Source organism: Myripristis murdjan, chromosome 24, assembly GCF_902150065.1.
Source record: "Myripristis murdjan chromosome 24, fMyrMur1.1, whole genome shotgun sequence".
Taxonomy (NCBI): Eukaryota; Metazoa; Chordata; class Actinopteri; order Holocentriformes; family Holocentridae; genus Myripristis; species Myripristis murdjan.
In genome coordinates, this window is record NC_044003.1 from 29,244,651 (window position 1) to 29,268,445 (window position 23,795).

At 39.4% G+C, this 23,795-nt stretch overlaps 1 protein-coding gene across 2 annotated transcripts; it reads right to left on the minus strand.

Moving 5' to 3' along the window:
* Positions 1-1,572: 1,572 nt before the first annotated feature.
* On the minus strand, positions 1,573-21,430 carry znf512 (zinc finger protein 512). Of its 2 annotated transcripts, XM_030046959.1 has the most exons (16): positions 21,230-21,430; positions 17,630-17,762; positions 16,605-16,660; positions 16,314-16,372; positions 14,926-15,500; positions 13,075-13,161; positions 12,218-12,340; positions 11,572-11,696; positions 10,231-10,317; positions 9,920-10,018; positions 8,612-8,779; positions 8,125-8,322; positions 7,785-7,886; positions 6,119-6,181; positions 5,119-5,217; positions 1,573-4,758 (listed from the first exon to the last, which is right to left on the minus strand). In XM_030046959.1, the coding sequence occupies exons 2-16, from the start codon at positions 17,727-17,729 to the stop codon at positions 4,021-4,023; spliced, it is 2,679 nt and encodes an 892-aa protein (XP_029902819.1). In that variant the 5' UTR covers positions 17,730-17,762; positions 21,230-21,430; the 3' UTR covers positions 1,573-4,020. The 2 variants fall into 2 exon arrangements, with proteins under 2 accessions (XP_029902819.1, XP_029902820.1); XM_030046960.1 differs by lacking the exon at positions 21,230-21,430 and having other exon boundaries at positions 16,314-16,393; positions 17,630-17,653.
* Between the last annotated feature and the right edge of the window lie 2,365 nt (positions 21,431-23,795).

Genomic DNA, 23,795 nt, shown 5'->3' on the forward strand with positions numbered 1-23,795 from the left:
TCACAAGTAAGTCTCAAGTCCTTCCATTCATGTCCCAAGACTGACAAGTTCAAAAATCCTAAATTTTGAGGTTTGAGTCCTAAAGAAGTCTTCATGTGCTCTTTACTAATCTTAATGTAGTCATTTATTTAACCCTTGCCTGCCCTGTATATTATTGCACATGGTCCATTAGTTTAACTGTTAATGAATTTGGGTATAAAAAAGGTACTGAAATGACAAGGCATGTCTGCATTTAGTTTCTTCCAAAGAATGGCAGGGCCTACTTCTTGTGTCAGTACCTTACTGAGTGAATCAATCAATTTTATTTTCATGTCTTCTCTACAACCTTTATAGGATTATATGACACCAAAACACAAATATACAATACAATCACTTTCAATTACCAAACACTGCAATACTGACAGAGTAATATAGGTTTTGCCTTTTTTTTTTTTTTTTTTACTTGCTCCTGACACAAACACTGACATATGAGCATCACCCTATACTTAATGTGGGTTATGTCTGTAATTCTACTACTGCTGGCCATTCAATAATTGGAGATACCAAAGTTAACACTAGACATAGCCAATTGTTGATTGATTTGATCAGATTTAGGCTACCAACTGACTAGCTGTGGATCTGGGATTTGAAGAGCTGATTTGCCAATGTCATTTAAAGTCATGTTTACTTGGAGAGGTCAAAGGTAACGTCCATCGCCTTAATTACACCACTAAGGAGCCTGCAAGCACGGGTTAATTGCATCATGGATTTAAAGAAGGCAGACTCAAGTTTTTTCAAATCGAAAGGCTCGAGTCCAAGTCCCTGGTGTTCGAGTCAAAGTCGAGTTGCAAGTCTTTCTTGATTCTGCCGAGCTGTAATATTTGTGACTTGTGTCCGAGTCAAGTCCAAGTCATGTGACTGAAGTCCACACCTATGTTAATAAATGTTAATATCACTGATTGATATAACTCGATAGTGATTCAAAATGATGAATGAAAGCTTTTACATTTGCTGTCCTGCCGGTGTCAGTGTAGGATTTTACAGGGGGGAAAAATTCTGGTGCACAGGAAGTGATGCGTTTTATGTTTCCAGTTTTGTTTTGTTTTTTGGAGTTAACAAAGAACTACTAGGTAGTTTTCATGAGTAGTTATGGCCACCAAAGGACAAAGAAATGTGTCACTTACAGAAACTGTAAATTCACAACTTCACCCTCTACCAGTGATCACTGCAAAGTGCCAACAAAAACATTACCACAATGACCACTTAGCACCAAAGATGGAGACCAGAAAAAAAATCACAATAATCAGAGAGTATTTAGCAACGTAACATTACTGCTTGAGAGCCATTTTAAATGATAATCATCAAAGGGATTGTTCATCCATTAAAAATGGCTTTATTTCACTTCCCCAGCTATAGTACAGTAGTGGTGCTATCTTCCTCTCATTGTAACTGAGTGCTGGATACTGGTTGGATGCTCCAAAAGGCTAACTTTTAGCCTCCGATAGGTATTTTTAAGAATGTTAGCTGGGGGGAAGTCCACCTCAATGGCAGGAGGCTAACAGTTAGCATTTGGAGCATCCAGCCAGTATCCAGCACTCAGTAACAATGAGAGGAAGATAGCACCACTACTGTCCTACAGAACAGCTGAGGGGGAGTGAAATAATCTCAAAAGTTTTAAAACAGGTGAACTATTCCTTTAAAAATGCCTGGCTTAGGGTTTAATCCTTATTTTTTTAATGCTTCCTATGAACTAGTGTTACTATTCTAAACTTGTATGACACAGGCTGTTCTTCAAAAGGCATCTGATGGAGCATAACAAAGGGTAATGCACTTTGAGTAAAACCAGATAAACATTTTTTAACACCTTAACATATTCTGTTATGGACAGTCTTGCAGAGTTGAGAATTAATCCTCACTGAATCTGTTTCAAATCAAAACAAATCATATGATATGCTCATGTATGTCTTCGACACTAAACTGTCTTAAAGGAGGTATACACATACAAAAAAACCAATGAGAATAAACAAAATACATTCATAAATGTGGAGAAGCTTGCCAAACAAGAGTAAAAAATGTGTCAACTGCTCTGATATCCATCTCCCAAGTGCACAAAAACAAACTAAACTAGTGTTAAAACATCACAAACAGTACTGACGACCATCCATGACCATACACCACTATATCAAAGATACAAAATGCAGAATACATAAAGTTACATGCTATTGGTTAAATATGCTGTGAGACAGACAATTAAGAGGTCTGTCTGGCAGACTGTGAACGTACAGAAAGGAAAGAAAAAGAAATCCCCACCCTTGATTTGAAATGCTTGGTATATTAGCTTTACTTCATCAGAGTGCAGCATCACCACTACTGGTGACTCAAGACTCTGTCGGCAAGGTGAAAGGGATGCATGCTGCCCTGGACCGCCACAAAACATCCACTCTGACGGTGCATCCAAACTGCAAGCAACATGATCAACATGTCACTACTAGAGCTCTGTTCACTTCCTATACAGTGACTGGGGAAACTCACCATGTATGGACAGTAAGGAAGTGATTTGCTTGATTGATCCAAAGGAAACAACTTTCCTTTTGCTTCAATGATTCATAGAGAGGTGCTCATTGAAAATTGAAGTGTTCAGACTATGAAGAGTGATGGGAAAAAAAACAAATCCAAGCAAGCACCCTGAGGAGTGCCAGCTTCTGCTCCAGGGCATCACTGTTACTTTAATAATAAAGGGTTTAACTTTTTCCTAGGAGTGCTGTGGAGTTACTTTTCTTTAATACTCTTCATTGATGATTTGCCTAAAACGTAGTAACTGCATCAAGCCTTTACATGGACGGAATCAGAATCTCGCACTGATAATAATTGGTCAGAATAAAGCGACTGATCAACCACGTTGCTTGCCATGTGAATGCAATGCAAGTGAATAAACTCAAAAAATCAAATTGCATCAAAACCCATGAGTGGCAATAAGGAAAAATGAAAGAAAGGGTGAAAGGAATCCAAGCCAGGGAGAACTGATCATTCCCATTAACTCCAAATGGAAACTTGACACTTACAACATTCCTATAGACTCGTTTCACAGTAGCCATTTTGACATGAAACAGCAGCTTAACACAGTTGCTGCTAATGACCTTAATTAAGGTTCTGTTACATTAAGGTCGAACAGAGAGCAGAGAGTCTTAGAATTGTGCATTCTCGTTCACTGGAAAGGCTCTGCCACACTTAGATGAACCCAACCTTAATGTTATTAGTGCCATCTGTTTTTAACCTGCTATTTCATGTGAAATTGGCTGCTGTGAAAAAGGTCTAGTCAACCCCTGGAAAGGGCAAGCTGTTGTGAGTGAATATGGAAGCGGGCCGATGATGAGCAGTATGAGGTTATATAGATCATACTTAAGAGGCACACAATCTTTTCAAAGAGAGAAACTAGACAAGTCTAACACTCCAAAATACTATACCATCCTGTCTCACGGTTAAAGTAACACTTTATCCCTCAAAGTAAAATTTGTCAGACAAAAAAGGCTTTATCAAATATCTTAAAAGAATAAGACACATTTAACATTGGTGAAAAAAATCTCTGTGTTACAGATACATACACAAACAGTATACCACATTTCTCAGGGCTATACACTGACAATCACTTTAGGACAGAGAGAGAGCCTGGTACTCTAAATCTGAACTGTACAGAGTCTCGTATCCACATTGTAACCTTGAGTATCTTGACGGTATCCATCAAAATGCTTTCTGAACATCAAAAACTTTAGAAGTTACAAACTCTAGCTCTGTCATAAAGCTGCCTCCTCGTCTGTTTTTCTCAGGTCCTGTTTAAAATGAAGAAGTTTGTTTTCCTCTCTGTGATACACTTATCAGGTGTGGATGGGGTGGCCACACACCTGGCAGTTTCTTTTTCCACCAGGATGTTAAAATCAGCTCTGGTGAAGAAGAAGGGTTGGGGAGAAGTGATAAAGAAAGTAAATTTAATAAGCGTCACTTTAAGGTGACACTTTTTGGCTGCTTAGCAACCGAAGGGGGCTTTTAGGAGTTGTTTCTCTGTCGCTTAGCAACCTCAGGGTTTGCGTCCATGATGCCAGGCCTTTTCAGATTCCACTGGTCGATCTGTCTCTGTCTGTCTTGCTGCTCCACCTCTGATTCACTAGACGAGCTGCCGGTGTTACTGCTGCTGCTGCTACTGCTGCTGCTGCTGCTACCACCGCCAACACCGGCACCACCGCTGGTGAAAGCAAAGCAATCCTTCCTCTTCCCATCTGCCTTCCCTTTCTCTGCTCCTCTTGAGGCCTTCTCCCTCCTCTTCCCCTCTGTAGATCCACTGCTCTCCCCTCCAGGTTTGTTCATAGAAGCTGTTCCCATGTCAGGCGGTGCCTGTTCTGTCCCGATCACAGTTGCTCTCCGGTCCATATCCACCCACATGGGTCCCACAGGTGGCTCTAGAGGGGTATAATGGAGCAGTGGCTGCTGGAGCTGAGGATCTATCTGTGGAGGGATGTGCTGGTGTTCAGGGTGGAGGAGCTGGGTTTGCTGCTGGAGGTGATGCAAAGGCTGGAGTGGTTGCTGTAGGGGTTGGTGCTGGAGCGGATGCTGCTGATGAGGATGATGATGAGGATGATGCTGCTGATGATGCTGGAGATGCTGGACGTGGTGTTGGTGGTACTGATCTATGATCTGTTTGTCCACACTGTGGACGAGCTCCTTGGGCTGGTTTTTGAGAAATTTCTCAAACTTCTTGGAGGCCTTTTTGTTTGTCACAAACCAGTCCTGTTGAAACACATGGGATGAGGACAGCAAGGGCAGAAAATACAAGACAGATACAAGACAAGCCTTCTGAAGAGAATCTCTCACTGTGATTACATGCACTTTAGTTTTTAATCATAATTACAATTATTGGGGATTTTGGGTAATCAGAGTAAGATATGTAAGTGTGTTCCCTGATTTCCTGCCATAACCTGGTTGCTCAATAAGAATCTGTTTCCTCCTGTGTATGTAACCATAGTTTAATTAGCGGGCTGTAGCAAATAAATGACAGATAAGCTGTTGCTTTAATTCATCTTGCTCTCACACGCAAAATAATCATCATAATCATCATAATATGATTTTTATAATAAAACAGATCATTACCTGTGAATGGACAGAATTGATGTGGTATTTCACACCACTCTCTGAGTTGAACTCCTTGTTGCAGATCAGACATCTGTATTTTCCAGCCTCAAAGTCACCCTACAGTGGGAGCAGAGAGAATAAAAGGGTCGTGAATTGATTATCAAGCCAGAACATATTTACAAACCTTCCTGTGATTCTGCACTGGGTTCATAAAATAATGGATGTAGAATGAGATTGTTTTACTGAAAAATTCTGAATTCTCCATGGTTATTTATTTCTTTAGTTTTGTAATAGTTGGACTAGACAGAAGGACCAGTCATAATTTTCACAACAACCTTCTGTGCCAATGTCTGTGTGTAAGTTTGCGTATTCAAGGAAACCATCCCTTAGACCTAAAATGCTGCACCATTGTTTACTAAGGAATTCAGGTAGTAGACAACACATGAAGGCCCACATGAATGATAAAAGGGCTGTCTCTTGCCTGGGGTTTCTGAGTAATTCAAGTAATGCAGTTTATGTCGTGCAACTCACTCATTCCCTGCTTTAACGTGGCTGCTCACAGTAATCTGCCTTCTTGAGTGCAGGTAAACAAAGGCCATACCAAGCTGGACGAATCTGAAAACGCTGTTTTGTCCTTCCATGTGCATCACACCAGTCTTTTCACAGCGTTTCAGAACGTTTACAAAAAGCCCACTATCTACACTGAAATGCATAAAGTACCCTAGTACACATGTGCGCCTATGCATCTTCCATCCTACAATGTAAAATACTGGATCACATGATTATTTAATGTCACTGTTTTCAGAGGGCTCTGGTTTCGCCCATTCACACACACATTTTCATGGGTGGATAATGCAAGCTTTGCGTTTTCAAATTTACCCAGCTTAATTCAGACAGGGCCACAGTCAGAGTCTCACAACAAATCCTGGTCTAACAATCCATTTTCTCCACTAACACCTCCTGAGGGAATTCTCCAATGTGATACTTGCATCACAAGCTGCCCAAAAAAATGCCCTACCCTTGTGCAGAGTCCCAGATGAGCCTTAAGTCCAGACACACTGGTGTAGGTGCAGCCACAACCCTGCAGAAGACAGACAGACAGACAACACAAGTTACATCAACGACAGCATGAGTGCTGCACTTCATAGAGTAACTAGAAAGATTCCCAACTCCCCAACTATCACTAATCCAAAAATGACAGGATAATTCTGTTATACAGCAATTCATTGCAACACTAGGAGCATGTGTCAGTGTGTAATATGATTACGGAAAATTAAAATGTAATCCTGTGCGTTACTGTGTTACCGGAAAAAGTAATCTAATTAACTCCAATGAAGTTAGATGGGGATTATGTTTTCACACCATTCCATCAGTTTGTTTGTTAGCAGGATAATATGAGTGGATTTACACAAAACCTTTTGGAAAGGTCATGGGCCAAGAAAGAGCTGATTAACTTTCCGTGCTGACTGGCCAAAAGGGGTGTGGCAGTGGGCGCCGCCAATCACAAAAAGGCACATAACATCTGAACAGATTCATGTAACATGACAACACTTTTGGAGAGCTTGGTCATGGGCCAAGAACAGCTGATTAACCCTTTAGAGACAATTGGCCAAAAGGGAGTGTGGTGGGGGGCGTGGCCTATCACAAAAAGTGCACAACTCCAGTAACAGAAACACAGAAAAACTGTTTGTTTAATGTTTGATTCATTAGACTACAATTACCTTCAATTAAAAGCATGAGAAGTAAGAATTGACAGAAGTTTAATTTCATCATCCATGTGACGAGGAGACAGCAGTTATTTAGAACTGAGTGCCATCTTTCTAGTTACACACTGTTTGTATGGCACATTTCATACAACTCTGACACAAACTCTTTCTTTGTATATTCAGCCATAATGAGCATCACGGTTCATGCTAAATTATTCTTCTATTCCGTCCAAACAAATGAGACATGTAAAACATCACTCCCTGCACATCATAAGATTTGTCATAGGAAGGGTCTACACCAGGGGTCGGGAACCTATGGCTCGCGAGCCAGATGTGGCTCTTTTGATGATAACATCTGGCTCGCAGATTTCGGGTTTTAAAATATTATCGTTTGTTTAAATCCATCCATCGATTTTCTACTGCTCATGTCTTGTTCAGAGTTGCAGTTGCATGAGCGATTGTCTATTATTTTAATTGGATGATAATAGCCTACGTTGGCCGTTACTGGGCCGTTGCTGGGTGCACAGGTACACGCCCCCTTTTGCATCAGTTGGCTCGGTCATTAGCTCAAAGCTAACCCTTCGACGGAGAAGATGGCGAAAAGAAAAAAAGATGACGAGTATCGGTGAGTATTATAACAACATTATTTAAAAGAATAAATTAAGACGCTTGTTATGCTCACATTTAATTGAATTCAGTCTTAAAATATATTATATGGCTCTCACTGAAACAAATTTCCAAAAATTGTGCTTTTATGGCTCTCTGAGTCAAAAAGGTTCCCGACCCCTGGTCTACACAGACAGTGTTCAGATGAGCAAATGTAAAAGCTTAGCTACTGATTGACTCACTACTGTGTGTATCATTCTGACAGAGAAATGAAAATAAACATTTGTTTATATGAAAATGGTATTGATTATTATGTATTTCAACAAAATTTAACCACCATATGAATCACACAACAGTGGTTTTGTTTCCTACCTGGTTGGGACACTGGACTTTCCTCTGTAGTTTTACCTCATTCTTCCACTTCCTCAGCACCTCTTGGCTGAAGGCAGGCAGGCCTGGTCGGGCATATTTCAGCTAGGAAGGGCAGTATGGACAAAAAGCTCAATACAAATCTAAATGTCTATTTATGCATACTTACATTAACAATGTTTTCACTCATTTATATATGCCTGGGTCTTATTTATCCTTTTATTACTGAAGCTTTAAGGGGGTTAAAACATTTTTTGTTTCTCAAACCCATCAAATCTGCAGCTGTAGTCAACAAATTAATATCACCACTTTAAAACTTCATGTAAACAGAATCTCCTCTTACTTTTTTGTCATCAGGCACCAGGTCAGACTGGAACTTTCTCTTGGGCCAGTCCTTGGGCAACTCATTGTTGGCAATCTCAGCTAGGTGAAAGTTGGCTACCTGGGCCGAGGCTCGCTGCACCCTTCCGCTAGCCGTCCTCTCTGGGTTGGCCTCCCTCTGGGCTTTCAGTGCTTCGTCTTCCTCACTTTGTTGGGGTGTCTACATAATGGAAGGAAAAAGATGATAAAATGAAACTGTAACTACAAAGTCTGTATAGATGGTGAGGATACAATTCATCATCAATCCAATTCCAAATGCAATACTTAACAAATGGCTTGTAGAATTCATATAGTATTGCTCATTATTTGCATTAGGGATACTAATCTACCAGAGGTACATTTTAGTTGGTGACAGCTAAAACTGGCTAGTTTACTGGTCATACAGTATGTAACCATGACCATCTCCAACGTAAACATGCAGTTGATATACAATGAAACACATCACTCACAGGAGCGTGCTCGGATTTGAGGTGGTACTCTAGACCAGCCTTGGACTTGTAGGCTTTTCCGCAGTGAGAGCAATTTAGCATCAACTTCTCCAGCTCTGATTCTTCCTTCCCACACTTCTTCATGTGGTACAGGTAGCCCATGATGCTGGTAAAGCCAGCGTTGCAGCCCTGAAGTGGAAAGCAAGCACATTTTACCCAGTGATCACATGGGAATAATTTCAGTTTTAACTCCTCTTATCGGACAGCAACGGAAAGGAGCATGCACAGTAACTTTAGGGTGTGAATGGGCTCCTGTCGCTTTATTTCAGGACAAGGATATTTGCCACAAAACTTGTCCACTCAAAAGGAAATATCATAGGGAAGAGAGGGGCAACATCTGCCCAGACTGCAGCAGTCTTGTTGTCATTCTTGTTTTTTAATAATGCAACAACAGATAAATACAGTTGATAGGCTGTTATAGCTGTATAAAACATATGTACAGGGTGTCCACAAAGACTCTTTACAATTTAAAAAATCTATTATAAAAGCAATTGATGAGATATGTTAATCAGATTTCTTCTATGTACTCAGTGGTTATCAAAGTTTTTAATCACATTGCATTTGTGTATTTCAGCAAAAGATCACTGATGCCACTGCCACCATTGATGAGGCTATGCTACAGCGAACATGGCAAGAAATCCAGTACCGTCTTGATGTGCTTCGTGCAACTAATGGTGCCCATATAGAGGTGTAATAAATGAGGCAAAAAAAAAATTCAATATCTAAAAATTTCCACAGATTTGTCTATTCATTTGCTTTTGAAATAAATTTGTTAAATTGTAAAGAGACTTTATGGACAGACTGTATATAAACAATTTACACACATTTGTTTTAGTTGGTTTGGATGCCAGTGAGGAACTATTTTTAGTATAATCATTTTTTGTAGGTTTAAATTAATCCCAACTGATAAAAAATGTTGGTAAATTTGAAGGCAACAGGAAGGTTAAGGTGTATGAGTACAGCAATTTTTAGTGTGAAATCGATGCAAAGTTTTTTATGAGACCCTGGGGTTTGGCTGGAATGGAAGCACACATGTTTCCGGATGTCCATACCACAGGGTTGCACTGAAAAGGAGGATCAAAGACAATATTCATGCATACTTGTGTGGAACATGTCTCATGAGAATTAATGAAGCTAAAAATGAGGGTAGTGCTGGTCAATTTTACAATAAATACATAACAGGTCAAACTGTATCACGATCAGTCACATTGGCCCAAATGAATCAGCAAACCAATACAAGTCTAATTGTTACAAATGAGAAAAGCTCACCTCTTTGGAACATTTTAATTTGCCCAGTCTCTTCAGAATTTTGCGCAGTTTGTCTTTGACTGCACGATCATCCAGGTCATTGGCTTCGTCCGGTGAGGGCTAGCAGGATAAATAATAGGCAGCTAAAACAAACATCAAAAACTAAGCCTCAAACTCAACTAAATATATGGCTTTGAGTTGCCGGGATGACATGTAAGCAATCCCACATCTCTCCATGGCTGAGTGTGAACTACCACAATGAATTACAACAGGCAACATGGAGAGGACAAAGATAAGTATAACAGCGGCTAGTGAAGTGTGAATGGTCTTACCAAGTGGCTGTGGTCAGCCATGATGTGGTACTTCATTCCTGTTGAAGACTTCAGCTGTTTCCCACAGTGTTGACAGGTAAAGGGTTGCTGCATAAAACAGATTCAAGTTACATGCTGTCATTTGGTGGAGGCCTTAAATCAGAGCACATTACACAACCCGCAGTGGAGAGTGTTTTGCCTGTAATGGTAATCGAACCCCTAACCTTTGTGGTGTGTATGTGATGGGGATAGTGCGTAACATGCTAGTGCATACACCTAAATCACACCTGGTCTGTACCGTTATCACAGCTGTGGGCTCTACATTCGCTGACTCTGATGGGTTTCTTGTTGTTAATATAATACCTGCATTCTAGGGCTACATAAGCACATTATGACAGCAGTGTAATATACTGTGAGGCACAATAGCACTTACATGTTGGAATAAAAAGGTTCTACAGTTGAGAAAACACAGTGCCAAAGGAAAGGGCTGTCTAATGGCAAGGTAAAACTGTGAAAATAATTTAAACATAGTGTACACTTCAACTGTAACAGATTTTTTTTACATGGGCCTTTTTTTAGGAGGCTAAAATACATCAGCCCCCTTCCACAGCAGTACATTGTTTGGCCTCTGTACCTATACTCCTGCCAGCTTCTCCAAAGTGGGGGACCAACAATCGACACAATTTACTGAAGGTAAAACTGACCATGGATAAGTACTTCATACAGCCCCACTTCAAAAAGTAGGAGCTAACCTTTTAACCATCAGTGGGAGGAATCTGATGTTCCAAATATGCACAGTAATTCAAACAGAAACATTTTTTCAAACAAAACATCCACTTTGAAAGTGAGGTTAGCTAGCTTTATAGCTGTTGTGCTGTCTGCAACTCAAAACCTTGCGGCTGCGTGGCACTGTGATGGTGACGTTTTCACCATGACTTAGCTAGAATATGTGCCACTGGAGCAAGTCAGCAAAAGCAGCATAAGCGGGTCAGATTTTGGCATGCACCCAATCATTTGGGAAGCAAGCTTAATCCAACATGCATCTAATATACAGCTAAAATTGTGACACTAAGTTGAACCACGCACAAGTGTCCAGTTCTCCTATCAGCAAACTGTTCTGTTTAGTTACTATGCCTCTGTTCATTTGGTTGACTTTAATTGTAAATTGTATTGTACTGGAAATTCCAGCAGAGCTTCGTTCCTGTCAGTCTGCCATTGCATCACTAGTTGCATGGGTGCATAAATAAAAAGCAGTGCTTCGCATTACTGACACTGCATGTCCTTATTTTTTGTATTAAAACACCAGTATCAGCCAGGTATATCAGTAAACTTATAGGCAGGTCTAACCCCAGTCCTTCTCACCAGTCGGCAGTTCTCCATGTGTTTCTTCAGGCCCTCCACAGTCTTCCTGCTGACACTTTTACATTTCGGGCAGGTGACTCTGCCTTTGGCCACGATCTGGAGCTGCCAACGTTCCTCTTGACTGCCTGGTGGGTATCAACACATAAAAAGCAGCCAGTCTGAACTCTTTGTGTACTTTGTCTTCATTTAGTCAGGTTTAAAAGTAAATTCACTTACAATTCAGCCAATTTAAAATGTAAATATATATAGGCTTATGCCACTAACATGTTGTTATAGAAATGTATAGGAAACTGTGGTTAGTAAGGCTAAGAACACCTATGAGCATTCATTACCAACACCACTTATCTGTAGGTTTCAAAAAGTCAAATTTTAGACTTTTAAAAAACATTATTAATGCCACCTGGAATTGAATTATACCACTGTATAGCTCAGCTTATCATGGAGATCACTAAAGTTTTGTCTGATCTTACTACAAACTGAGAATTTTCCTTAAATTTGTCAATTTTAACTATCTTCCTCTAATCAACCTCTAATCTGGATAAAATAAGAGAGGTAGAAAGATAGAACAGTGGAGCTTTGACAAGTCTTTGCACTAAAACTTGAGTTCCACAGGTTGATGGCTGCTCCTCTGACAGCTGTCTCTCACCTGCAGGGTAGGTCGGAGGCTCCTTCTTGGCTGAGACGACCGGGGTTTTCAGTACCTCACTGGGCTGGGCTGTGGAAGCCTCTGGGCTGCTTTGGAGACCACCAGCACTGACTACATCTGAACCTGTAACATTTATATAAGATGGTTTGTTTTTTCTTTATCACTGTGTGTATGTGCATGTGCACATGTATATGTGTGTGTGTACGCACGTATATGTGAGTGTGTGTACACAGTGTTTGGATGTCTGTTTTAAATTGTAAAATCTTTCTTAATACCGTAACATGATAAATGGACTGCATTTCTATAGCACTCTTCTAGTGTACCGACCACTCAAAGCGCTTTACAGTATTTGTTTCATATTCATCCACTCACACACACATTCACAACCAATGAGTTATTAGTTATCTATTATCTATTAATAGAATACCATAAAATAATTTTGTGCTTTAAATAATTTGGGGAAAACACTTCAAGGCAAAAACACTAACATCTTTTTTATTTAAAGCACACTCACAGGCAAATTACCCTTACATACTGTATCTCTTTTAAAGCACAAATCTGTATGTCACAGAGCAGGTTCTCCAGACATTATTACTCTTGAGACCCCAAGGGTAAATACTGACCTTAATGTTAGATTTTAGTTTCTTTGACCCAGGAAGATGGAAAAAATTGCAAGAACTGTTAAGAGTAAACCAAGTTGTGTCTCTGAACTGTTCTAAGGGTCTGTTGAACTATGTGTGGTTATGACAGAGTGTTTCTGTTTAATCCAGTTTGGTAAAACCTGCTCTAAACTATTTTAATATTGCAGGTATGTCATCTGTGCATCCCTCTACATATCAGACTATAGGGCAACTTACCAGAGTCTCTGCCATCTGGTGGCTGTGGGAAGCTAACAGACGGACTTCGCTCCATTTCCACTCTCTGGACTTTCTTCATGTTCAAGTCTTTAAAATAGCACAAACACACATGACAGAGTCACCTTTTACAACTTCAAACCAACAAATATCAAACATTGTCTATCTCTATCTCCCTCTACACCGACATTTTGCACACATGCACAGTTTCTTCTCCCACACACACACCCATGCAAGAATAAAGGTATAAACATAACCCGACATACAAAAAATCCCATATTCCAAATACATATTTCCTTCTATTTCCCACCCTCCCAAACTGCTGTACTAAGATACTGTAAGTTAATTTTTTTTTTTTGCCAACAATCTACACACAATACCTCATGTAATTAGACATATTTTCAAAGTTATTAAAATTTTAAAAAACTCAATTATCTCATCTACATAAAAACTGTCAAATTGGATGTTCACATTTGTGTATTTTACGATTTTCAAGTGAGATTTCCTATGAACTAGCTATTTAGCAGCCAAACTGGAAGTCCTACATATTGGACCTTTCTACTGTTTCTATTCTTAAAACGTCTTTGAAATTCCACTGACATCCTCATGAGTACAACTTGGCACAACTTGACCTGCTGGTGTTCCAAGTTGGATCTATAGGCAGAAATTATTTCAACAAAAATACTGCTGAGACAAAATAGTCTGTATCTGGTGATTGTCATCTTTATAATGCTGAAGTGAGCAGCAGCAGATAATCATTGTGGGGAGGGGTGCAACAGATCACAAAACTCAGAGGAGTAAAAGTCTGTCTCCGCAGTAAATCATCTGTTGAGTGTTTGATGGTTATTTGTTTGTGCTTTATAATGTAACCATCTTGAACCAATTAGAAAATGTTTATTTCACTCATTCACAGGCTTTCTCATGCACAGCACCACTGCACCACTTGCCCATGCTCCCAGCTGTGTCATGCTATCACTCTCTTTTTCTCTAGTTTTTTTTTTTTTTTTTTTTTTTTTTTTTTAAATGATTCAGGAATGAGTCAGGAAGCCAACAGTAAAGTCTAACTTTAGTTTTAATGTTGTCAAACAAAGAGAAATGTCTTCCCCTTGCCCTACGCTGGTCCTAAATCAATACGAGAGTACTTCATTATTTTATGAATGCTGTGGTACACAGGTTGAAGCAGTCAAAGTTCCTGGGCAACTGAAAAGTCTCTATCCCTAAGTCAGGACTTGTTCTGGGGTAAAAAATGTCCCCGGACCTACATTTTGACCTTGGTCCCCGTGTTCCTCAAAAGGGAACCTCGAAAGGTTCCAAGTACCTGGGGAAAAGTTCCTGTGGTCGAAACCCAGCTAAGAAGATACTGATCAACTTTCCCCAACAAGTGACAGAAAAGAGTTTGCCATATGAAAAAACACTGCCAAAAGGGGCCCGGCTTTGCACAGCAGGGCCATAACTTCCAGCTGTGCCCTTGGCAGAGGTCTGCACTTGGCCTTCTTGTTGCTCCTCATCTTGCATTAGCAGTCGGCTTGTTTACAAATTGTTGCTCCATCTATACATGCTTTATTAGAGCTGTACATCCCATTCTTTCTCTGACATGATTTCTTAGGTCAGATGGATATTGTTAACTTTCAGTTCAGTCACAAACTTTCCAAGCTTTTACAAACGGTGCCTAAGTGCTTAGACTGCACCATGATAAATTTAAAAATAAATGATAAAAGGTTAATTATATGGGACCTTTAACAAGTTCATGCCAACTCACAGCCAATATTGAAGCCACAACACCAAACAGCAAGTGTAGCTGATATTGATTACTGTCATTAAATACAAGGCAAACAAGTGCATATGAACGCATACCAGGCCTCCAGACGTGTTCCTGTCCTCTGTCTCTGTTGCTCCAGGCCTGGTCTTGGCTACGGCTGGTGCTCCATGCCTGCTCCGGCCCTGAGGAAGCCCTGTCTCTTCCAGGATCCCTGCCTGGGTTCCAGGCCTGATCCTGGGCTCGGTCTCTACCAGTGGCCCAAGCCTGCTCAGGACCTCGGTCTCGACCTGTTGCCCAGGCCTGGTCTGATCCGGTATGGGCCCTGTCTCTGCCTGGAGCCCAGGTCTGGTCCTGACTAGAGTTTCCCCCTCGGTCTCTGCCTGAGTTCCACACCTGTTCCTGGGGTCGGTCTCTACCTGCTGTCCAGGCCTCGGGACCTCGATCCCTGCTAGAGTTCCAGCTCTGGTCCTGAGGCTGGCATCGATCTCTGTTGGCCTCTGGGCCTTGTGGCCAGACATCTTTTGCCACCAGCCTCGGGGGCAGCCTTGCAGTAGGCGGGGCCAAGGACCCTGGGTCAGCCCCATTAACCATTCCACTTGATGACATCACTGAACAGCTGGTGGTTGGATATTCTACTGTTCCTAAGGGAACACTCTGGAGGTCCTCGTATCTGATTGATTAAAAACACAAATTGTACATTCATTAAAAAAAAAAAAATCAACACCTTGGTCATAAATGAGTTCATGGGAATTAACAAGAACCGTTTCCTAAAAAAAATGGGTACTGGCCATTTTTTAAAATATATATATCCTGGCATAATCCACTTTGTTCATGTTCATTTATGCACTACAAAAGATATTTTGGGAGCTGCTGTGCCATGGAAGTGAATGGAGAAACAGAAATCCAGTATTGTGGATTAGCAGCCCCGGGGAGTACAGAACAACTAATGAGGATATTTCACCACCATGTGGACTCCCAACAAACTATACAACCCAACACTCTAACAAATCAGTTCAATTTTGATTTAAAACATGTTGGAGACACTTGTCATCATCTCATTAGAGACATCTGTGGTATTCTGTTATGCTAATATTCACTTGTGCATTTCTCACATTTCCATGTTTTGAAAGTCAGATATCTTACAGCTGTAAAGTTGCTACAACAGAATTGAAGATGTCTCATTTGGTTACAAGTGGTTCCAGTCTATTCTGCCATTGCCAAATGCTGTTTTGTAGGTCATACCCAATGGGCCACATTTATCAATTACTATTTTTTTCAAAAAAAAAAAAAAATAAATAAATAAACTGAGGTTCTGCACCAGAATTTTGTCTATGTAATGTATTTATTACAATATGTAGGCTACAATATATAATTGGGCATATTTATTACAATATTGAAAATTCTCCCATGCAAATTATTCCATATATTGCCTTAAAAATGTGGCGCCATATATAACTCTGACAGATTTAAGAGAGTCCCTTACCTTTTTCTACCATAAGTTCTTTTCATCTTTAGAGCGTCTTGGGCTTGAGACTCGTCATTCTAAAACATTCAAGTACAGAACTGTGAAGCAGAGATCCAGGGGTGTGCATAAAATTAACAGATTTTCAGTATTAGAATCAGGAAATGGACAACCACATCCACACGTTAGCAGCAGCATATTCTGACAAATGATGTACAGCAGTAAAATAGGCGGCTAGAATTTGTCTGGACAAAACCCCTGAGCAGAAATAAGCTACAAAAAGACAGTATGTAATTGTGTACACATTCTCACCTTAGAATGGCCAATCACACTCAACTGACAGGCTCTATCTGGCATTCGCTGAACAACTGTTGGAAAGATTGAATTTAAGTTAATCTAAAATCGTGAAAACCAGAACTGTGCGGCTATAAATACAAATATACGGTGACAGGTGCAATCACAACTACTACTCTGGCTGAACAGCCTACTCTCAACCATTCTCCATGATTAAGAATGTCTACTCTTTTAGTAATACTCTTTTAGAAAATGTTTTGTGATAAACAGAATGAAGGCAAGATCAACAATAAAAACAATATACTATTTAAACTTCCTTACTGTCTAATGTCTACTTATAGTATAAATGTTATTGTTTTGTTTCATTTTAGGTGTACAGTGACAATCTGAAATGATCTGAAAAATGACATTTTAATTTGACTTCAAAATGCCAAAGCTAGTGACTGTATCACCAGTGGCTCAAGGAAACTGACTTTTAATGATACAATTGTCTTCATTGGTAAATCTAAAAAAATTATACAATTAGGGGCACACTGGGCCACCTGAGACACCATCACAGACGCTCAGGGGTCCCACTTGCCAAGGCCCACTTGGCAAGCCATTTATGAATAATACATAGCGCCAACACCTTTCTTGCTCAATACAACGATAAGTCATTGATGTTGTTATTAGAAATCCAGCTTCCCTCAGCACTTTATGATATTTCTTAGATGGAGGAGAGAAGTAACACAGGAGAGAAACTAGATAGATATATGGCAGAACATAACATAGGTCAGAGTCAGACCCTGATGATCACAACATATAAATGAGAGTTTGAAGAGTTGAACCAACAACTGAAAAATATGAGACACTGGTGAACCAAACTTATCAAACTTTAAGAAGCATTGTATTTTTCAACAGCACTTCTGAACTCAAACCTGAGCAATACATGGGAAAAATAACCTTAGTAAATGTGCTGTGACAGTGTCAGTTCTGTTTCATCAAGTCTAATCTGATTCTGGTGCTACAGGGTGACCCCAATAAAGAGTGCTTTAGATTTTTACCTGGGCATGGCACACCACTTTTTGGTTGAGACTGCGCAGACTTTCTCTTCCTTGGCACATACAAAGGAGACATATCCCGGCCAATGTGTGCGTGGTCCATTGTAGGAGTAGCAACACACCTTACAAATCACCACTGAAAGCACACAAGAGAAAATATCATTAAATATACATGCTGTTGCCTTGTATAACATGCATAGCACAAATTAACTGTGGAGTACCTCAAGGGTCTATCCTAGGTCCTGCTATATTTTCCATGTGCCTCTACTTTGTCATATACATATGTCAGATACATACATAATATGTATTTCCTTTGCTTTGTTGATGATAAACAGCTGATGCCTATGCAAAACCCAATGACACAAATAGTCAAAAAATTGTTGAAGCTTTTCCAGCATACTTTAACCTACCTCATTTTTTTTTTTTTTGCCAATTTTCAGGTCATGTTCTTGTCATTTTTTTTTTTTTTTTTTTTTTTTTTTTTTGACACTGTGCTGTTTGGGCAAATTGAATCGTAGGCAACTGGACTTTGGTATTTGTCTTAGGAAGACGTTTCGCCTCTTATCCAAGGGGCTTCATCAGTTGGTACGTCTTTCTAGTCCGCACTAGTCTGACCAAGACACTGGAGTAAGGTCCAGGTATTTAACCTCTATGGGACCAGACCACAACAATGGTCAAGTGAAACCAGCACCTAATGACTGTCGTTCACATGAGACCACAACAATGGTCAAAGTGAAACCAGTTCCTTCATGAACACACCCACAGGCATTTTTGGTAGACATTCCCACAGAGGTTAAATACCTGGACCTTACTCCACTGTCTTGGTCAGACTGGTGCGGACTAGAAAGACATTTTCTTTCAAACAAAATTGTAAGATTCATCCTACTGAAACAGGCTTGGATGATGCTCTGCCTGAGAAAATCCTGACAACAGCCACACCCAGATGTATTTCACATATCAGCATCATATCAGCAAAAATCTTCATTTCAGGCTGATTCCTCATTTCTTAAGCCAATATTGGTTGATATTGATGTCATGCCAATATTATCGTACATCCCTAGTCTTGTACTGGACTACATTATACTGAGAGGTGTTTCTATTTTTTTGTCCTCCCTATTTATGTCCATGAGGGGGCAGAATAGTAGAAACAACTCTCAATAAAGTACAGCCCAGTACAACAGCACTACTAACTATGAGCTCAATGCCAAACATAGAAGTGAATGAACACCTACTGTGACAAAAAGAAAACCTGAGCATTACAGGCAGCAGAAAAGGAAACTTTATGGCACAGCAGTTGGATTGGATTGGATTGGATGGATTGGATTGGATTGGATTAGAGCTGACGTTGCAAACTACATCATATATTTTTTTTATCATGTAATAAACTATGTCCACAAAAATATAGTTTGTTCAGGGTTTGTTGAGGGCTACTCTGTTTCAACAGAAGTCAGTGGAGGAGTGCCTTTTATATCCTCCATTGACTTTCATTCAGACAGAGTAGTGAGGTATAGCCTCAGGCATTATGCATTTTAGAGCAATAAATCTAGTTTTCTCTCATTATCAACATGTTTCGTCATAACATTTTGTCACATAATTCATTTCTCAGATCAATTACATGGCTTCAAAACTGATTAACATCCACATCAACCGATCTACAACTGCATAAGAAAGTAATAATCAAAAGTTAAAATCAAAATTAGTCAATATTAGTACTGGACATAGTCCCTTATTTTGGTGTAAACTTTAGCCTACATCAGCCTTTCAAGGTCTATACAATCTGGTGGTCAGATTAACGTGCACAGTGTATTTACATTTTTGAGAACACTCTTAATCTTGGCAATTCTGAGTTTGGTGCCCCTCCAGATAAAACGGATAAAATTAATGACAAATGATTCTATTTGGTCAGCAACTTTAGTCATTTTGCATTCTCATCTAGGTTGAGACAAGTCTAAACAAGTATATCGTTTTTTTCTATTGTTTTTAAAGTGTCCTAAAACCAAGACACTCCGCTTGTTTAACATTTAACAAAAAAAATCCTCCCCTACTGTTCTAACTTTGCATTCTTGTTCTGTCGCCCACATGTAGTTCAGAATTAGAGCTATGAAGACAGGTCAAACAAGCCATCTTAGACTGCCTTTGAATTAGGTTGTTTAAGGTGATAAATGTCTTGGCCTAATCTTGTTATGGATCTTTCTGTTTAGAAGTCTTATCATATCTTGTCTGACTATCCCACAGTCCAGGCTCAAGACAAAAATGTGATCCAACATTTCGCTGTCGCCATGTGTTACAAGTCAAATTTTGAGACATCATCCTGTTTTTGGCCTTGGCTGAAAGATTACATTCTCTTCAGTCGGCTGAGAAAATATTTCAACCTCTTGCCCTCATAAAGTCCTTTGAAACCCTAGCAGTCATATATGGTGATCGAGCTAAACACAAGTTGCCTTTTCTTACTTCCTGAAGAGCTGCATATTGCAGAAAAGAGAATTTCAACTAACAGCACCAATTTGCAACTGGGACCTTGGTTGTAAATAAATCTGAGGTAAATAAATCTTACTCATTTTTGAGTAAAGATCATTTCTGAATGTCTTTAAGCGAGCATCGCTGACTTTTAGGCGACAGTGTAATTAGCAGTAGAGTGTTATGTTTTATGCAAATGTATACTGTTATGACCATATTATTGACAGCCTTATGCTACTGTAGGTCAGTGCACTTTAAATAACAACTTTGGCACTTTATTACAGCTGTACTGTATTATTATGATTGATTTGATTTAAATACATTGATTTTTTTTTTAACACTGTGACTCTGTCCAGAAAGTGATATTATTATTATTGTTATTATTATCATTATTATTATTATTGTTACAACAATGCAACAATCAGGGCGTCCAGATAGAGGCAGGACATCTAATAGGAATAACACAGACATACATAAAAAGGAGGGATTTTCATTTTTTTTTTTTTTTGGTTAAAGAAGTCGTCTATATAGAACCTGAATGAAATAATTTAAAAAATATATATATATAGTGAAAACCTAAGTTCTTAAAAAAAAAAAGAAGAAGAAGAAAAGAAAAAAAAGTTGTTTTGCCATATTAAAAAGGGGTTCTCTGTAGCCTAAGGGTCTACTTTATGTGGAATAATCTGAGCTTGGTGTTGTAGAGAACAGTTCAAAAGGGAGTTGTGCCTCAGCAGCCGCTTTCTGGTGATGTACAGCCCCCTTGTAGAGTGTGTTGTATTTCCATGATGCTTGACAGCATGTCTATGTGACTGTGTCATTAACATGCTGAGTTGAAGGCCACTGCTCTCTGTCTTAATGCATGGAAAAGCCAAACAGGGCTCTAAAAGCTGGGGGTACCTCTCGCCTCAAGTCCCTACTCCAGGACTGGGGCGACACGGGCTTCAAACTAGCAACCCACCATCAATGTCCGTGGACAAAAACACATTTGCTTTTTCTTCTGAGAGCACGACGGACAGGAAAACGCGTCCGGGCTGCTGCGGGAAAGCGGCTGGAGCACAGCGGCGTTAACAGGCTGTGTTTAACGGGCGAAGACAGCAGCCCGTCCGCTTTCCATTGTTTCTTAAGCAGGGAGAAATGGGAGCCTACCGTCCTACCGTCCACTCCCTCTGCAAGGTTAGCCTCCATGTCTTCCAGCCTGGCCTCCTCCTTCGCCTTTCCCCCGGCAGTGATACCATCAGGAAGGCGAACCGAAAGGAAGGCCTAGTCCGCGTCAAAAAACACAATCCCCTCCGACTAAAACCAAGCTCTGTCAAAATATACACAAACGCCAGCATTATTCCCCATGTTGGATGTCTACCTTCCGTGGCGGAACGCCCTCCTGCTGGGGAGAACAAATAAGAGCCGCATCTCCTGCTGCCTTCACGTGGAGTCGGAAATATCGCATTTGTGGTTGAGACTTTTATTATGTTTAAATCATGAGCCTTTTAAAAATTACGAATTAAAAATGTGGCACCGTCCAGAAATCGTGTAAAATAATACATGTACAAAAGGCACCAAAATAAATAAACAAATAAACTAATAAATAAATAAAATGTTTATTAAATAAATAAAATGGATGAAGGTCAACGGTTTTTTATTCTTTTTCCTTTTTTACTCTTCATAAATTTGAGTAGGCTGGTTTATTTGTAAACAGTAGCAACCAACACGGGCTTGGCTTTTACATAGCTGGTGTTGTGAATAAATAAATAAATAAATAAATAAATAAAAATGCTAACATTGGCATCTGAATATGTTCAGTTTCTTATTTCTGTATTTATTGTTGTAATATTTTTGCAGGATTAATGTACACATTTTTACAACTAGGATTAAGGCACAAGTAGGATTAATGCACATATTTATACATAATGCACACTTTTTTAAAACAAATTTATAGTGTACATACTTTTATATTTCTCATTTCTTTTATTACTTCTGAAAATATATTCTTCTCTCAGTTAGGATCTACAGCTGGTGCATCTGTCAGAATCTTTTTTTTTTTTTTATCCCTCAATACTTTTATATTTTGGGCATATTTTGCCTTGTAAACTGCCTAATCTTAACCTGACTACTCTGCTGTGGCATGGGTTACCTCACCTCTAGAGCTCAGGAGGTGAGGCTGCAGGGCACTGGAGTCTAGCACCATCATTCATTAGGCGCTCCTCAGGGCTCTGTCCTACTCCCACTTTTTTTTTCACGCTGCACACCTGACTGTACACATACAGTCCTTACACTTACAAAAGTTCTCTGATGCTAATACAATTATAATTTTAATTTTAATGAGTCTGAGCCTACAAACAAGAATAGAACACTTTCATTAAATGATGTGAGGAATTGAATCTTATTCTTAATGTTGATAAGATGATGGGCTGTGAGGACAATGATTGTCATGTTAAATTATGTACATCTATATGTTTGTCATTCGGCTCCTGTCATAGTATATATAAAAAAGAGTTTTCTTCTTGATCTTCTCTCTGTTGTGTGATTTGAATTATAAGGACATCCTCTTTGTAGCATCACAAAACAGATGGAAAAAAAATATCATTTAACAAAATGGCAAATTAGCAAACAATTGTTTTAATTACAACAAAGCTATGTTCATAATAATTAAAATAGGTCAGATTAGTGATGCTGGATCAGATTTCTGTTTAAAACATTTAAATTAAAGTGAAATTAAACTATTTTTTATTTTGCTGAGGACCCCATGGAAAAACACTGGGGGTCCCCAGACCCCACTTTGAAAACCACTGACATAACCTCTGGGCATAGCCCTTGAATATTCTCTCAAACCAATTACATATTTATGGGTATTGATTCTTCCTGCTCGTTTTGTAAATATGACAGGGAAACTATTTCTCATCTCTTTTTTGAATGTGTCATTTGTATCTATCTATCTATCTATCTATCTATCTATCTATCTATCTATCTCAGAAAGATAGATAGATAGATAGATAGATAGATAGATAGATAGATAGATAGATAGATAGATAGATAGATATGCAGGCTGTTAGTGGGCACGCAGGAGCGCACACACACACACACGCACACACACACGCACACGCACACGCACACGCACACGCACGCACACACACACACACACACACACACACACATACACGTTTATCTTACCAACAGGGGACTATCAGCCCAGACTGACCAAGAGGGGACCTCTATTTCTGGTCATTTTAATAAAACAAAAATAGAATAGAAAATTTTCTTTTAAGGTCTTTTACCATAATGTTACTTCAAATGTGACTTTTGATTTTTTTTAAAGAAATTGCCAAGAGGGGACCTGGATCCTTGAGTGAGGCGTACCTATCTAACAGGGGACCTCCATATAAGGCAGTGGAGCTGTCTGTACCCATTCACACTCCTAATGAGAGCTCGTTTACCACAAAGACTTTCTTGGTTTCTTTCAAGAATGGGTGATTTAACTTAAATGTTATCATTATTTAAACATTTCTCTGAGAAAAATCTAACAAAAATAACCAGCAAGGGAGCAAGGGAGTAATAAGTACTTAAAAAGAAAGAAAGAAAGAAAAAGAAAGAAAGAAAGAAAGAAAGAAAGAAAGAAAGAAAGAAAGAAAGAAAGAAAGAAAGAAGGAAAAACAACCAGAATGAAATTAAATTAAAATTTAAATGATTTCATTTTTGACTAACGGCTAAAAAAACAATT